This window comes from Microplitis mediator, chromosome 4, assembly GCF_029852145.1.
Source record: "Microplitis mediator isolate UGA2020A chromosome 4, iyMicMedi2.1, whole genome shotgun sequence".
Lineage (NCBI taxonomy): Eukaryota > Metazoa > Arthropoda > Insecta > Hymenoptera > Braconidae > Microplitis > Microplitis mediator.
This window is the reverse complement of record NC_079972.1, coordinates 9,035,762-9,052,022: the sequence shown is the minus strand read 5'-3', so window position 1 is coordinate 9,052,022 and position 16,261 is coordinate 9,035,762. Positions and strand designations below refer to the sequence as shown.

The 16,261-nt window shown below is 30.2% G+C and overlaps 2 protein-coding genes across 2 annotated transcripts; both read right to left on the bottom strand.

Annotated features, from left to right (window-relative positions):
• Window positions 1–1,193: 1,193 nt before the first annotated feature.
• On the bottom strand, window positions 1,194–4,215 carry LOC130667213 (odorant receptor 4-like). The gene is made up of 5 exons (XM_057468708.1): window positions 3,392–4,215; window positions 2,451–2,550; window positions 2,277–2,387; window positions 2,059–2,214; window positions 1,194–1,273 (listed from the first exon to the last, which is right to left on the bottom strand). The coding sequence occupies exons 1-5, from the start codon at window positions 4,213–4,215 to the stop codon at window positions 1,220–1,222; spliced, it is 1,245 nt and encodes a 414-aa protein (XP_057324691.1). The 3' UTR covers window positions 1,194–1,219.
• A 606-nt stretch (window positions 4,216–4,821) lies between these two features.
• Window positions 4,822–15,224, bottom strand: LOC130667212 (uncharacterized). Its single transcript, XM_057468706.1, has 10 exons — window positions 14,376–15,224; window positions 14,136–14,235; window positions 13,962–14,072; window positions 13,745–13,900; window positions 13,620–13,672; window positions 11,151–11,936; window positions 10,962–11,061; window positions 10,768–10,878; window positions 5,561–5,716; window positions 4,822–4,889 (listed from the first exon to the last, which is right to left on the bottom strand). Exons 1-10 carry the CDS (start codon window positions 15,167–15,169, stop codon window positions 4,836–4,838), a joined length of 2,421 nt encoding a protein of 806 aa, XP_057324689.1. The 5' UTR covers window positions 15,170–15,224; the 3' UTR covers window positions 4,822–4,835.
• Window positions 15,225–16,261: the final 1,037 nt, after the last annotated feature.

Sequence of the window (16,261 nt, the reverse complement as noted above, 5' to 3'; positions counted from 1 at the left end):
GTGTCGACGTTTTGAGACCTAAGAAACTGTTTCTGACCGTTTTTAGGCGAATGTTAGAACATATTTATGAGTATACGTGCATGTGTCTATTCTTTATCTATATCTTTCGCACAAGTGAATCAATTTGAATGTTTTTTGAGGCATCAAAATTTTTTGGTCAAGTATGTGCTGAGATATGCAGGAGAAAAAAAAAAAAATGTATTTTTTTTTTTAAATATCTCGAAAAAAAGCATCACTTGACCGATGTTCTTTAAAATTTATTTACCTTGGAAGCTTAAACAGAATCTTCAAATATGTTGAAAAAACGGTTTTTCTTATTTTTTGTTGAACAGATATAGTAAATTTCCCAGAGGAGTAGCTGAAATTTTTGTTCGCGTATTCGTTATTTTTGAAAGTATAGAATGAAAAAGTGAGAGTATTGTGGATGAAAAATATATAATTATATTAATTTCTTATGTAATGAAAAATAGATGTACTTTCGCATACCCCCAGTGCGAATAAGGTACTAAGGGAGCATTATTTTATATGCTATTATTTTTCTCGCCTAAATCATTTCTACATTTTTTTAACTGCATCAAGATGGGAAAATTGTATACCAGTATAAAGATAATTGAGTAATGAATAATTTCAACCTAATGTTAAGTCAACTCATTATTCCATTGAGTTAAAAATTTTTCTTCATACCTTGGTCGTAAGTACATATCTCCGGCATCAATTGTCTTATTTGTGGGCGAAGCCTCGGGCATCATGGCGCGCAGTGCAGGAATCTCAACTTTCTGCCCTTGTAGTGTAATATACTATAAATAATTTATTTTAGTCCAAGGAATTAGTCCCGTCAATTGTCTCGTATATGAAAGTTCATAGACACAATAAATCTGGATACACATTAATCAGCCTACTTCTTATTTTATGAGCTTTGTAATATTTTTATTGTTTGTTTATTTGTAATCAATAAAAAACTTGAAACCGTTAATTCACGAAAAATTTAGCTGGCAGCAGCACTAGTGTGACAGTAGGATTAAAAAAAAATAACGACATGTAAGACAAAAAGTCGGGATTTAAAAAAAGTTTTAATAAAAAAAAATCATTAAAAATGAAATGAGCGATTGAGCTGCGCACTTTTGGATTTTCCAACATTTTTAAATATTCTATTAAATCAATAAAAATATACAATAACACATACATACGTGAAAATTATTGTTATTTTTAAAATAACTTCTTATAGCTCTACCACACGCATAATATTAAAATAGGCAACTGAAGTTTTCAGGACCTTAAAATAAATTTAAAAAATTATTAATTCTTACAGATTCAATCTTCGTATTTCAATAACTGAAGCCAGATCAAATGAAACAACTTGAGACCAATGACATATGTACAAATTAAATTGTCAACTTCATTTGTTAGAACGACTCACAGTCATTCTGAAGCTTATACAATATTAAACGAAGTAACTCTGGAAGAGTTCAGAAGACAGAAACTAATGCAGCACGTAGAAACAAAGTGTTTTCGTTTCGATGGCAGAAACTGAATATAGATTCAATTCAATGATTCGCATTGATCTGAAATTGGTTCATTTCGTCTTGCCAATCAGGTATTAAAACTACGAGTTTCAATGCAGGTAATATGAACAATAGACTGCACGCTTTGAAAAGAAAGTAGGATATCTTAATGCACGTGTGTGGATGCCTACCCGAGCCGAAGACGAGGGTGGCAAACACATAGATTCAGACTTCCTACTTTGTTTATTCGTGGTGTAGTTACTATTTTTCACCACATCTATTACAAGAAGTTTTAATTTTTGCCTGTTTTCGAGGGATGACTTATTGCATCTTAATTTCCCATTGCAGAAAATAGTACATTGCATACCTAGGCCAGTAAAACAAGAAAAGTCTCAGATCACATGTAATTGTTGGCCGAGCTGACAAACATGTCATCTAAGACTTTTTTTATTTTACTGGCCTAGGTATGTAATATACTATTTCTTCTCGTTTAACGGAGCAGAAAATCGAAATTTTGTACAAACGTATTGAAAAATAAAAAAAAAGAAATACATACCGAAGTAAAACCATTACAAGATAATTCGATTAAACCGCCAGCAGTGATTTTACCTGGATGTTGAGTCATTGCGATAATTAAAATAAAATCACGCGCAGTTTTAGATGGAAGTAAGTACCAATTAACCATGTACACTGATTGACCAATTTTTTCCCCCTGTATAGAAGTTAGAGCTTAAAATAAAAATTATTTCAACAATAACAAAATAAATAACGTACTTGTTCCTTTAAGAGCTCACCAATGTAGCAAAAAATCAAAACGCTTGATATAAATGCTATCAACAATGTAACGTATATTGCAAAACCAAACATTTCGTTGTATCTCCATACCTAAATGAAGTTATAACAAAAAAATTATTTTTTATTTGCTATTTACAAATATGAACATTTTACCATCATACAATAGTATTCATCTACACAGATGATAATAGTTGATGCCAAAATTTCAACGAAACATACTTCATTCAAAATTGATTGGATATTCTGCGATAAACTATAAAAATCCAACAATGATAAATGATAACAAAATTTCGGTAGAGTAACTCGACCAATGAATGGATGATACCCAATAGTTAGATGACAAATATTTTGATAAATTTCACTGAGAATATCTCATAAATTATTATAAATAATATCGAATTCCTGGTATTAATTTCTGATTAATTCGGATAAAAAAACTTTTATAAGAATTTATCGGAATATTTAAATAGACCGTCTATTCCCTGCTTAAAAAATCCGATAGATTCTTATGATAGCTGTATGTATGAGGTCCTATACTTAACTATAGAATTTCTCATAGAACTCATTCATTTTTATAAAATTGCTATGGGAATTTATGAGAATCTATTGGATTCTATGAGATTTTCTAAACAGGGTTGAGAAATTTCATCCATTTATAGAAAATATTCCTTTTTCCCAGTTTTTCCTTTTTTTCCATACTCTCTTGAAATGAATCAGTGAAGAAACCTGCAAATCAGTGAATATTCACTGCAAAAATAGTCCCAAGTATATCTCTAATTTTATCAGTCATATACTTGGGACTGATTCGCAGTTAATATTCACTGATTTGCAGGTTTCTTCACTGATTCATTTTAAGAGAGTATACTGTTATTTTTTACAATATTTTTATAATTTTTTTTGGATCCCTTATGAGTTTCTATGTGAGTATAACATCATTTTTAAATCTACCAATGTTTTATTATATCATTTCTTTAAAAAACCACGAGAAAGAAAAATATGGCACATGTATGACGCATCTTTTTGAGATGCGTAATCAAAAAATTGATCAATAATTAAATCAATAATAAACGATAACTATTATTTTGAAAACTCACGTAATCACTCTGTTGTGCAGTATAATTATTCGAATGATTTGCTTGTAGGAATTATTATTATCCATATCACTATTAGTATTTAAGAGAGCTTTTATTCTAAAAATCATAATTTGAATTTGTCCACAAAGATGAGTGACAAAAATAGCACCAAGATTACATGTACCAACCGTCATTATACATACAACCGCACCCATTAAAATATGACTTATATAAATTAACACGTAAATAGAAGTTATTTGAGTATCAAAAATGTTATTAAACATTGACGTTGGAAAAACGAGTGGTTTATCTGTTGAATTTCGCACTAAAGAAAGCGGAGTGCCGGGTAAAAATGGGGCTGCTGCTTGATGAGATATCCCTCCACCAAACATGAATATAGCAAAATAAACAGTAACTTTGTTACCCTTATGTATATTTTTGAACATAAGATCGCGCTCAGTGTCATTATTTATTTTTGTCCAGTCTTTTTCGAGTTCATTAAAACATTGCCTAATTTCTTTTCGGCGATAGATCACTGCAAGATACTTTAATGCACATGCTATACAAACTCCAATAGGACCAAATAATGCTATTTTCATTTTATAGTCTTTTTCATAATAAAACAAATGATATAATGCAGGAACAATAACAAATATCATTAATCCTAAGCAAATAATTCTTGTAATTTTATTCAAATGTTTCTCTGCAGTTGTTGTGTAATCAGACATCAAAGTCCACAGGCCTAATAATGTAAAAAGCCATCGCGTATGTTTAATTGATTCTGTGATTCCAATTATATATTTCGTATCCTTTTCAAAAAATTTTTTGTCATGTAAAATCGTCATAGTTTTTAGCTAATTTACTAGTGCTGTAGAAAGCGATTGATTAAGATTGTAATACTATAAAAAAAAAAATTATTGCAGGAGACAAATTTATGAGCTTCTGTCTAGTTTCTCACATTTCTCACTATCGATTATTGTTTATCATAATTAATATATATTAGCACGATAGCGTAAGACAGAAAAAAGACACTAGCGACGTAGATTAATTATTAAAACCCTTTCGTCTACTTCATTATCGACAAAACTATTCACATCGTATTTCTTGTATATATTTAATTTAATTGCAAAACATAAATCTCAGAAATTTGGTGAACTGTTGAAACCCAATTTACTTGTGTTTATTAGAAAATATCTATCTAGGAAATCATTTTGGTTTGAAATAAAAAATACTTATTTTTAAAGTATGAAAAGTGGTGATCGTGTGATCTCAAATATAACTCAGTGATGTTACTATAGCTTTTACGAAAATTAATTTTATATGACTGCGTCTTTTACAAAATATATATATTATTTTAATATTTTAAACATGATTGTATTACAAAGGTATTTTTTATTTTTCATTGCTGTTGATTATACTATGATTATTATTATTGCAGTCTTCAATCATACATGGGTAATGTTTCTTACTCAGTCACAGTTCTGAGCATGTTTAAGTATGCCACTGAAGTTTTAATGATCTAAAAAATAAAATATAAATTTTAAATCTTATTTTCGTAATATCTTCATCGAAATTTGAGACTTCAATGTTTTCTATAGTTTGCTGAAATAAAACATTTTCAGTGCTAATGCTATAATTTTGAATATTGATAGTCTATTGTGCGATAAGTGCGGTAAGTTGTCGATCGTTCTCTCGCTAAAGTGTTATTTGTAGAAGTGCTTAAAAAGAGTTATTTACACACACACACACACACACACATACGCGCGCCTGGAAATAGTCATCAATCGAAATAGCTTGCTGGGACCTCAAAGCCTCGACTTCTGATAAAAAATCAATTTTCGAAAATCGGAGTGCAAATAATAACTTCCCAAATTTTGATACAATCGTCGATTTTCATAACAGGAAGTTAAAAAAAAATCTTTTAAATTATTACTTGGAGAGAACTTTATATTATGAGGTGAAATTCGCCAAAAGCGATTGTTTTTATGACCACAATAATTTCATAGGATTTAACAAATATCGGCAAATCCCTTTCGAAGCCGGTCAATATTCGTATTTCGTTCATAAAGTTGTCTGTTATGACCAGTCTCCCCTACTATTAATCGAGATTGTAATCAATCAAATACTGTGCATATTGTGAAATGATTGTATTAGAATATAATTAGTTAATTTTATATTTAATGTATTTACGTTGCCAAAACTGCGAAGAGTTAATTCCATCATACCACCAGCCGTTAATTTACGTTGATTATTCGATGAAGCAATAATGAGCATCAGTTGTTTACCCTTATTCCTAGGAATTTTGTACCAGTTTATCATGTAGGTTGATTCTCCAATCGAAGTACACTATAAAAATTATTATTTTCTAACTTTTTACTTTGATGAAAAAACTTAAAAAAGAATTATGATTATCCAATTAAAAAATCGAACTTTTTTTTGCACTTCTATGTTCGTACACTGAGAGAAAAAATATTTGTATCAAGAAAATATTCTTGATTTAAAAATTGACTTTATTTATGATTATTACAGCAAATGATCAACATTTCTGATTAATAAATAAATTAGCCAATTTTGTTTTTTTAATTTTTTCAATAGTATTTCACACCTCGAACGCGAAGCGGAGAGGTGGTGCTTTATAACGGACTTATTTTTTGTTCTTAAGGGTTAGTAGTTATTCCACTCTCCCCTAATTACTTATAATTTATAAGGAAATATATTGTACGGTAAATTACTTATATATAAGTAGAGTAAGAAAATGTATAGTGTACGGTAAATGATTATAGGCTTTACGGTAACTCTACTGTAATTAACCGTAAAGATAGTACTTTTAATCAAAGACATGTACTTTGCTATTGATGATCGCACAAGTCGTTACCGTATTTTTATCGTAGTTCTACCGTAAATTTATTGTATGCGTACAGTTATGTTACGGTAGAATTACGGTAGGACAGCGGTTGGATTATGGTATGATTACGGTAGGATTACAGTCTAATACGGTAAGATTACGATAGGAGTACGGCAGCATTACAGTAATACTACGATATAATTATGGTATATTACAGTAAGATTGCGGTATATTACCCAATCTCCGTAATCTACGACAATTTACCGTAATTATACCGTAATATTGGATCCGCTAGGGGTAATATTGTGCGACAAAATTGCATATTATGCAACAATTCCTTTCAATGTTTGGAACCATTGGAAAAAAAACTAATTTAAGTCCAATGTCGTGAGTACAAAAAACTGTAAACAATGTTGATTAGAATGACGTAGAGATATTCTGGGTTTTATGAAACGAAATCGTTCTTAGAACTCTCTTAAAATTAATCAGTGAAAAGTACTCCAATCAGTGAATATTCACTGCATAAATAGTCCCAAGTATATCACTATATTAGATATCACTAATTGAATCCAGAGACACGGCAGTGTCTCGCGCCAAGTACACGTTCAAACACACGTATGTGTGTAAGTGTGTAGCGCGAGCCTGTCGTGTCTCTATTCTGTAGACAGACCTCGCTTTGACAGCTCCAAATTTTCAATTGCTATAAAATATTTATCTAAGCCATAAATAACTTTCAAAAGTATAAATTATTTTATATTTTATTCATTTTTTACTAAAAAAGTTATTTTTTTAACAATTAGTGGTTAATAAACAATAATATACTCTATTGAAATATGCTCGCCCACGTTTTGTGATCCTACGAATATTTTACATAATTGTCCATTTTTCGACATTTGTCATGGTGGTAGCACTGCTCTCATATACTATATGAGATATCGAGTATTATATTATAGTAGTATACATGCCAAAGCATATTCAAAATTATTTTGTATATATTTGGAAGCAATCATTGAGTTGGAACATTAGTAACTTGAAAATATAATATACATAATAGGTTACTTTGATTGAACTAACCCTGATAGCCATTTTATTGTCAAATTAGAAATTCAACTTCCCTAATAGCCACTTTAGCGTAAAGTTGACAGTAATTTGACAGTTGAAATTACCTGAAATTTGCATTTTCACGCAAATATTTTTGTATTCTCCGACCGAGATAATAAAAGTTGCTTAAGCCAAGAGAAAAAATCTGTCTATCGATTGACCCTGCGGGCCAGCCCTAAATCTTCCCGCTGTTTTCGAGCTCTTTGAGCGCGAAAACTCTGTCGTGAATACATTGTCGAGCTCTTAGAGCTCGAAAATACTTTTATATGCCGTTCTTTTCGAAAAAAATAGTTTTTTACTATTTTTTCTCCAACGATATCTCTCAAACGAATAACCCGATTGAGACGGTTGAGGTGGCAATCGACGCGTTTTATCAAGTTCTGAAGCTGATCGAATTTTCAATTCGATTTATCGAGTCGTTTTTGAGATATTTCAAAAAAAATAAAAAATAAATTTTTTTTTAATTCTTTCGACAACGGTTTCTCTTGAACGAATGAACCGATTTTGATGGTTGAGGTGGCATTCGACGCGGCTTATAAAGCTCTAGAGCCCAGACCATTTTGGAATCAATCCATCGAGCACATTAAAAGTTATTAAAAAAGAAACATTATTAAAAAAATGTTATTTTTGGAATATCTCTGAACGAGCCCTACCGGTCAAGCTCAATTTTCTTACAGCTTCAAGATATCGACAAGCCGCGTCGAATGACACCTTAAAGTTCAAAATCGGTTCATCCGTTCAGAAGATACAGGTATTTACATACATACATACATACATACACTCGGACATCATCGTGAAATTAGTCAGAATAGCTTCCTAGGACCTCAAAACGTCGACATCTGATGAAAATTCGATTTTCGTAAATCGGGCCGAAACCAATAACTTCCCGAATTTTTGAAAATTCACTTTCAATTTTCTTAGCGGAAAGTTAAAAATCTATTGGAAGAAAAGATCGATATGGAGACGGGGAAAGTCACCGGTGCTAGGCAGCAGCAGCGGGAGTAATTCGGTGCTCGCCACTAGATCGCGCCTACCATTTGTAGTGTCCCTGGTAAGAAAGATATTCTAGAATTGTTAAATTCCCAATTTCAGTACGATTTTGTTCGAGTACTTTTCTGTCAGTTGACAGAGCTACAAGTACTCTTTTGGATTGTACTATAGTACAAAGAGGGCATTTTGTACGCGAAAAATAATGAATCCGTGCATGGTCGAAGGAGCACTGTGTTTCATCCACCCCAATTATTTTTTCACACCATGGCTTACGAATGATCCAGAAAATGAGACCGACAGAGGTCGTCAAATTGACAAATTGACGGTTACTCTGTCGGTTATAAGCGTTATGAAATTGTACTTGATTGTCCGCCTTCTCCGGACATTGAAAAAAAACGAAAGAGTGTGGTATGTGTCTTTGATCGAGATGGTGTCGAGCACTGCTACGAGCATGATGTCTGCAACGGCATTATATTGGTTGACGACATCTTGGATTTATCTCCAGTGTGAGAGGTACGTGACATATTCTTAATATTATGTTTTTTTTTTTTTACCATGTCCTTAAATAACAACACTCATGCCATAAATTAAAAGAAGAAAAAATTTTAGAAATTTTTTAGTGATTTTCGCAAGGCTGTAACTTTGACATAAATAATCGTATCGAAAAACAAAAAAAAAAGCATTTTGTAGCTTGAAATCTCTAGTTTCGACGCATTTTAATCAAATTTTTTTAGATCTTCAGCCATTGCGCAAACATGAAAAATACCGCGAGACAAAAATTTGTTCTTTTCTTTGAGAGAGTCCACGGGCTGCGAAAAAATTGTTTCAGCTAAACCAATGCATATGTCAGTTAGCAAATTTAATCAGCTTTAATTTGCATATTTTTTGAGATTCGTACGACAACTTGTCGCTGAAATATCAGCCTTCATACGAAAAATTCATTAAAAAAATTACAGAAAAATAAAGAATTGCAACTTGTTTTTTTTTTGTGTTAGAAATTTTTTTTTTTAATTTTTTGGAAATTTTTTTTTTTGTGTCTTTTCCTTGCATTTGCTGATAACGAACGCAAAAATTTAAGAAAAGTCGAAAAAAAATTATTTTTTCATTTTGATTTCGATTTCACACTTAAAGGAACAAAACTTGTTCCTTTAATTGTTTTGCAAAACTTTGATGAATCTACCCCCAAAAACGGTACGATAGATCAATTTAAAAATTTTCAGGGTTATTGGGGGTACATTACAGCTCGAATTCACCGACAATTTGACAGCAAAAGTGGAAAGAAATTTTTCTTCAATTTGGAGGCAACTTTTTTTACTAGAAAAAAAGTTGGAAATGTTCATTCTTACCATTACAGAAGGTAAACAAATTGATAAATAGAAGTGTCTACAATTTGACGGTAAAAAAATACTTCACAATTTTTCAAGTCAAATTAACGATAAATTGACGACAACTTTTTTCTAGTCAACCTGTGAAGTTAATTTGCATTCTAATTCGGGTAGTAAATTTACCTCAAATTGTATAGCAAGTTGTATACAAATTGTCGTCAAAATCAGAAAAGCCTAAAGTTGACGGACATTTGACGAAAAATTTTGTAAAGTAAACCTCTGCTAAGCAAACTGTGCTATTAGGGTTTGTTGAAATTTACTACCACGATCGGACAGAAAATTACTAGCAAAAGTTGAACAAGCAACTTTTGCGGGCAGCTTTCTGTTAAATTGCAGTCACAGACCTGAACAGCAGAAGTGGACGTATATTTGCTGTTAAATTAAAAGAGATATCTGTTCGGCAAACTTGATCTCATTTATTCTGATCTATTTATAATATAAAGAATGTCAAGCATGCAATATACGTCATCCTGAATTGTCATTCGATTATTTATTATTCACTTGGGTATAAAAAAAAAAATACCAACCTACAATAAACTCATAATTAATTTTGTTTAAATCCTGATAGCCAGAGTTTCTGATCAGATAGTTGGTGTATAAGAGTTCTGACCAACTTAACGACAAGTTGTCGACAACTTTCAGCTTTTGTAACTGTTGACTACAAGTTCCCCAGAAATTTGGAGTCAATCTATTGCCGCAACCTGTCGACAACTTTCTGAGAAACTTGTAGACAACTGTCTGTCCACTAATGTAATGACAATGTTGAACGTGTACTTGGCGCGACCTTATAACAGAGAATCTTTTTTGGTGGGATCAGTTGGTGGGATATACTTAGGACTGTTTCGCAGTGAATATTCACTGATTTGAAGCACTCTTCACTGATTCATTTTAAGAGAGAAGAGAAATCCATTTATTTTATCATGCTACTTCGTATTGCTTTGGGATTGGCTTGTTTAAATTAATTGAATAATCGTTGGAACTCGAAGTTTTGGTAAAGGTATCACCGAGATTATTTTATCAAACAGCTTGACGCATTACTTCATGCGAATAGTATTTTGAAGATTATAGGTATTTACCTGCTTCTTTAATAGTTCACCGATATAGCAAAATATAAAAATATTAAAGCTTAACGCTACTAATAACATTAAGTACGTCAGAATATTTATTGTTTCACTATTGCTCCATTCCTGCAAGAAAAATTTTTAATTATTAGTACGAAACTCTTTTATTTTAGATTGTTAGAAAAGAAAAAAAAAAATTGTCATCTTACAGTCATGCAGTAGTACTCAAGTAAGCATATGATAAGAGTTGATGCCCCTACTTCGACGAGACAAATTTCACGTAACATTTTTTCTATATTTGTTGAAAAACTAAAAAATAATTTCAAAATTTTCATTAATATTATAATTACAAGAAGACAAATTTGACGAACAACCAGTGATAATAAACAAAGATTTACTCTAAAATTCTAACATGACTTTGTATAATCGATGCAATCCGGTTTTCGATAGTACCATCTATCATCAGACTTTCTTTATCTACAAGATTTTGTAATTGTGATTTTAATATGTCCACTTGTCCACATACATGACTAGCAAATACTGCCGCTAAGTGACAAGCCGCTGTCGTAATAGTTTGCATTACCATGCCACACGTTAAATGAAGAATAAAAATGAATTCGTAGATTGGTGTTTCTTGGCAGTTTACAAATATTTCATTTCCTGGATAAACAAGCGGCCTGATTGTTTCGTTGGCTTCATTCACTGTACTACCACTCCAAATTGGCATTATTGTATGATATGACACACCTCCAGAAAACATAAATACAGCACAAAGTTTCGTAATATTATGCCCAATATTGACATTTTTAATCATTTCTAGTCGGTCTTGCTTTGTTTTTGGTCTAGCCCAATCACTTTTAAGATTTTCTAAACAATGTGTAATGATATTGGAACGAAAAATAATGAAATAATATTTACAACAGTTCGTAAGACAAAAACCAAATGGTCCCATTAATATAATTTTTACTGCTGGATCAGTTTCTTTGTATATCATATGTACACAACAAGGCATAAAAGTTATAAACATTATAAATGAGTTTAATATAATTATAAAAACTGATGACAATTTGCTAATAAATCTATAATCTTTTATAACTATGGACCACACACCCAAAGGTTTGAGGATAAATTTTGTTAATTTTAAATTGTATTCTATGTCCGCATCAAGTTGAGTATTGTCAGTACTCATATTTTACTTTCGCGAGGGCTAACTGACAAGTATAAGCCGTTCTTGTCACATTGAGGAAGAAAAGAAAATAATTTCGATAACTCGTTTTTTTATACAATAGACTATTTTTTGCGCATGCGTTACATTGTAATTGTCAACATAAAAATATACGCGAACTTTAGATGGGTATGAGCTACCTCTTTCATATCAAAAGTTTATACCGCAATTACAGTTTTTTTAAAGTTTTTATATATTCCTTAAAAATATAAGTTTATACCTAAACAAAAGTTTTTGTAGTTTTAAAATAACCCTTAGTAACAAATATTTATATTTGAACGATTGTTTTTAAAGTTTAAAACTTTATTTTTTTTTTTTACTATTTTATTTTAATACTATTGTGTACGTGCGATTATTTATAGTTTTCTCAAAATAGTTTGAGTTGTTATATAAAATTGATGATACTAAATCGATATTTATAAATTTAAAAAATTATAATATAATAATTCGTATAAGTATATAACTAATTGTTATTGATTAGTATATATTTTGAACAGTTCCTATGAATTTAACGTACGTATAAAAAAATCTAACTCCGCAATCTAATTGTAAAATCAATACCGTATGAATTTCAAAGATTTTCGCAAAAAAATTTCATTATAAAAATGACATTATTTATTTTCTGGAATAAATTATTAATAAATGGTGTTAAACATTTTTTTTTACAGTTTAATTTTATTAATGGATGTTTTAAAACTGTATTTTACGAAAATCAATATTTCAAAATATATTATATATATATTTTGAAAAACAAGTTATCGAGTTAATTAATTAATTATACAAGTACTTTCAAGCCGACTGAAATAATCTCGAAAAATTTCATACTGTTTTCGTGATTATTAGCTGCATTATGACAAAATCAAACCACGAAAAATGTAACTATAATAGAAGTAACCGAATGTCCGGAACGAAATTTCAAAAAATATCGATAGTTGAATTTATATTACCTGTATTATATTCTTACACCCACATGTATTATTTGAAAAATTGGGAAAATATGATTGTTTAATACTGTCAGTTATTATTATTAATATATTTTGTATTAGTAGATGTCATAAAAAATAAATCTTTAATCTTCATTTCGTACTGAACCTCCCTGGTTGCGAAATCCTATTGGGATCCGATTGAGTTTAATCGGAAAAAAATGCAAAAAAATATAAATCATTTTCCGATTAATTCCCATTTAAAATTTTCAATCAGTTTCAATCGTAAAAAATTATTTTAATTTCATTATTATTTTACTATTGGAACCAAATCATTCCAATTAAAAATTTTCCATGGAATTCAATCGGAATATCGAAAAATAATACCTTTATTATTGTGCATTTTTTTCCGATTGAAACCGATTTATTCTGATCTCTCTAAAAATGAATCAGTGAAATTTACTCCGAATTAGAGAATATTCACTGGGAACCAGCTATAAGTATACCGCTGGTTGAATTAGTGGTATACTTATAGCTGTAGATGTAGTGACTATTCACTGATTCGCAATGAACTTCACTAATTCATTTTTAACGGGATTAAACTCAATTGGATCCCAATCGGATTTAATTGGAATCCTTAACCAGGAGCTTCGATACTTATTTTTTGTATTTATTCCTAATACGATATTTTGAAATCAATGACTAATAACCATTTATTTTATTCCATTAATTTTCGTAGAAAATTGAGATATACCACTGATGTCCGCATCACCTACAAATTAATAAAGTACAGAAATAAGCAATTAAATTATAAAAATATTTAAAAAATATAATTTTCGAGTACCGTGCCGAAAGTATTTATTGACAGAGGTATTAATTTTCCGGCTTTCATTGGAGTAGAATTTTGAGATATTGCAATAGTCAATATCAATCCTCGAGCATAATGTTCAGGAATTTGATACCATCGAGTCAAATATGTCGATTCGCTTATTAACTTACACTATAATTAAGATATAGTATTATAATGTAATGATAAAACTAATAACAATAAACATTTTTACCTTTGCAGTAAGTAATTCACAAACGTAACAATACAAAAAAATATTATATACGAATGATATAAGAAGCATTACGTACGTTGTCATGCCTCCAGTATCGTTTTGATTCCAATCCTTCACATTAAATTTTATGAAAAAAAAGTGATCGAATTTGTAATAATTCCGTGTATTACTTACGAGTAAAACATAATATCCTACAAGACATATGATTAAAGTACATCCCACGACTTCGATGAAACAAATTTGTTGGAATAAATTTTCAATTTTGATAATAAATCTGAAGAAGTAAAAAATATGTAGAAAAATAAACAAATATGCGCAAGTAGGGCTTCACGTATTATGGCCTGAGCGTAAATTTTTTGGCAAACTTTTGAAATGGGCCGTCGTACCCCAGTCTCACTTACATGTATATCGTACCTAATTGTTTTGACATGTTGTTTAATAATTTTCGAATATTTTTCAGCATATACTTCATTTTGGTGAAAACTATCAAGATCTTTAAGCCACACCATTAAAATTTCCAACTGTCCACATGCGTGTGTAATTAATACCGTGATGAGATTACACGCTGCATTCGAGATCGAAGCTAATACAAAAGCACAGCAACAATGAATTGAAAATACAATTTCATAAGCTGGGCTTTCATATTGATCAAATACTATGAAATGACAAGGATAAGCAAATGTTCGTTCAGTTGGATCATTTTTATTTTTGAAAACTCCAGACACGTGAGGTAATACACATGCATAAAACATACAACTGCCATACATAAAGGCAGCACAAATAATCGAACTATTACGACCAAAGCGAGCATATTTTACCATAATTGTTTTATCGTTAATATCATTTATCTGTTCCCAATCAGAATTGAACTGTTTTATACAATTTCCGATTTGTTTATTACTTTTAATTAAATAATAATACTTTATCACTCCCATAACACAAAAACTAAAAACTCCACTAATTCTAAGTCTCGTCGTTACATCTTTTACAATCACAAAAATAAAAAGTATACCCGGTATAATAACAAATGACAAGAGAAATGTACAAATTATAATGTGACAGAGCGCGATAACTCGGTAAAAGAATGATGAATCTATCGCAAACTGCCAAACACCTAATATTTTAAGAATCCATCGATTAGCATCTAGAGCATAGTTGGAATTAACTGTTTTTGAAGTAATAATCGAATTCGTTGCTTTTTCGGACATTATTAATGATTTTCACTTCAACAGAAAATTGTTTTCTTATTGTCCCAATATTTTTGACCGTTATGTTTAAAGCACTTTTACGCGAGTAATCATTCTTTGGCACAGCTATGAAAAAAAAAAAAAAAATAGCTTTTGCGCATGTGTGCATTGTTTATTTAGAATCTATCATTTTACTTTGTAAGTATTATTTGAGCAAAGTACTTTTTCTATGTTCCTTGTCAATAAAACATAATATAATTATAACTTTGCTCCAGCAATGAATCAAGCTATAAGATTAATAGCTATTAGTAAAGAGAAACAAAATTGAACATCGCTCAAACTAAAATATACAAAGACGATACTTTTTTATCGTCGTAATTTTGTTATTATAAAAAATATCAATACAAACAAGTTTAAACCACTCCGACAATTCGCTATATATAAATATTTATTTAAAAAAAGCAGAAATTTGCTTTATTGTCTTTGTGTAATTTGTTTCTGTTCTACATCATATTTATTAAAATAATTTCATGTATATTAAATGTGTTTATAAATTTAAGTACGCGTTATGTACCTTCAATTGATTCAAAAACATGGAAATTGAAACAAGTTTACAGGGAGGTTTGAATAAAAGACTTTACGGTTTAGGCTTACAATAAAGTCGTCTATGTATGTGATAAAGCAACTATGAATTTGAAAAAAATACTGTTTTGAGTTAATGGAAATCATTGATTTCTTTCAATCAATTTTGTAAATGTTGTTGATGAAAAGTTTTATGCAATCGTCTTAACTAACTTTTTATCTTCCACAATATATTATAGTGGCGAGTCAATCAGATAATTTACTCAATGATAATACAAATGACTTTGAACTAATTGGATACCTTCTGGCCACAATGAACTAGTACTACTGATTAAATTTTATTTCATTTTTATATGACTACTTATTTGCTACCTGCAATGTACTTTTGTAATTGAAAAAGTTAAATATTTCATTGATTGCGTGTATCCAGAGTAAATGAATACACTGAAAAAAAAAATTTATTGTTACATTCTGGCTTCTCAATTTATGAGACAGAATATTTTTAAATTTACCAGGTTGACGTCGTTAGTG

Excerpts from the sequence above, each read along its gene's own strand:
- LOC130667213 (XM_057468708.1), bottom strand. The coding sequence starts at position 4,215 with ATGACGATTTTACATGACAAAAAATTTTTTGAAAAGGATACGAAATAT. Across the intron at positions 2,551-3,391 it reads CTGCACAACAGAGTGATTAC|TTTATCGCAGAATATCCAAT; the intron begins GTGAGTTTTCAA and ends GGATTTTTATAG. Across the intron at positions 2,388-2,450 it reads ATGAATACTATTGTATGATG|GTATGGAGATACAACGAAAT; the intron begins GTAAAATGTTCA and ends AACTTCATTTAG.
- LOC130667212 (XM_057468706.1), bottom strand. The coding sequence starts at position 15,169 with ATGTCCGAAAAAGCAACGAATTCGATTATTACTTCAAAAACAGTTAAT. Across the intron at positions 14,236-14,375 it reads CAACATGTCAAAACAATTAG|ATTTATTATCAAAATTGAAA; the intron begins GTACGATATACA and ends TTACTTCTTCAG. Across the intron at positions 4,890-5,560 it reads CTCTTCGCAGTTTTGGCAAC|ATCATTAAAACTTCAGTGGC; the intron begins GTAAATACATTA and ends TTTATTTTTTAG.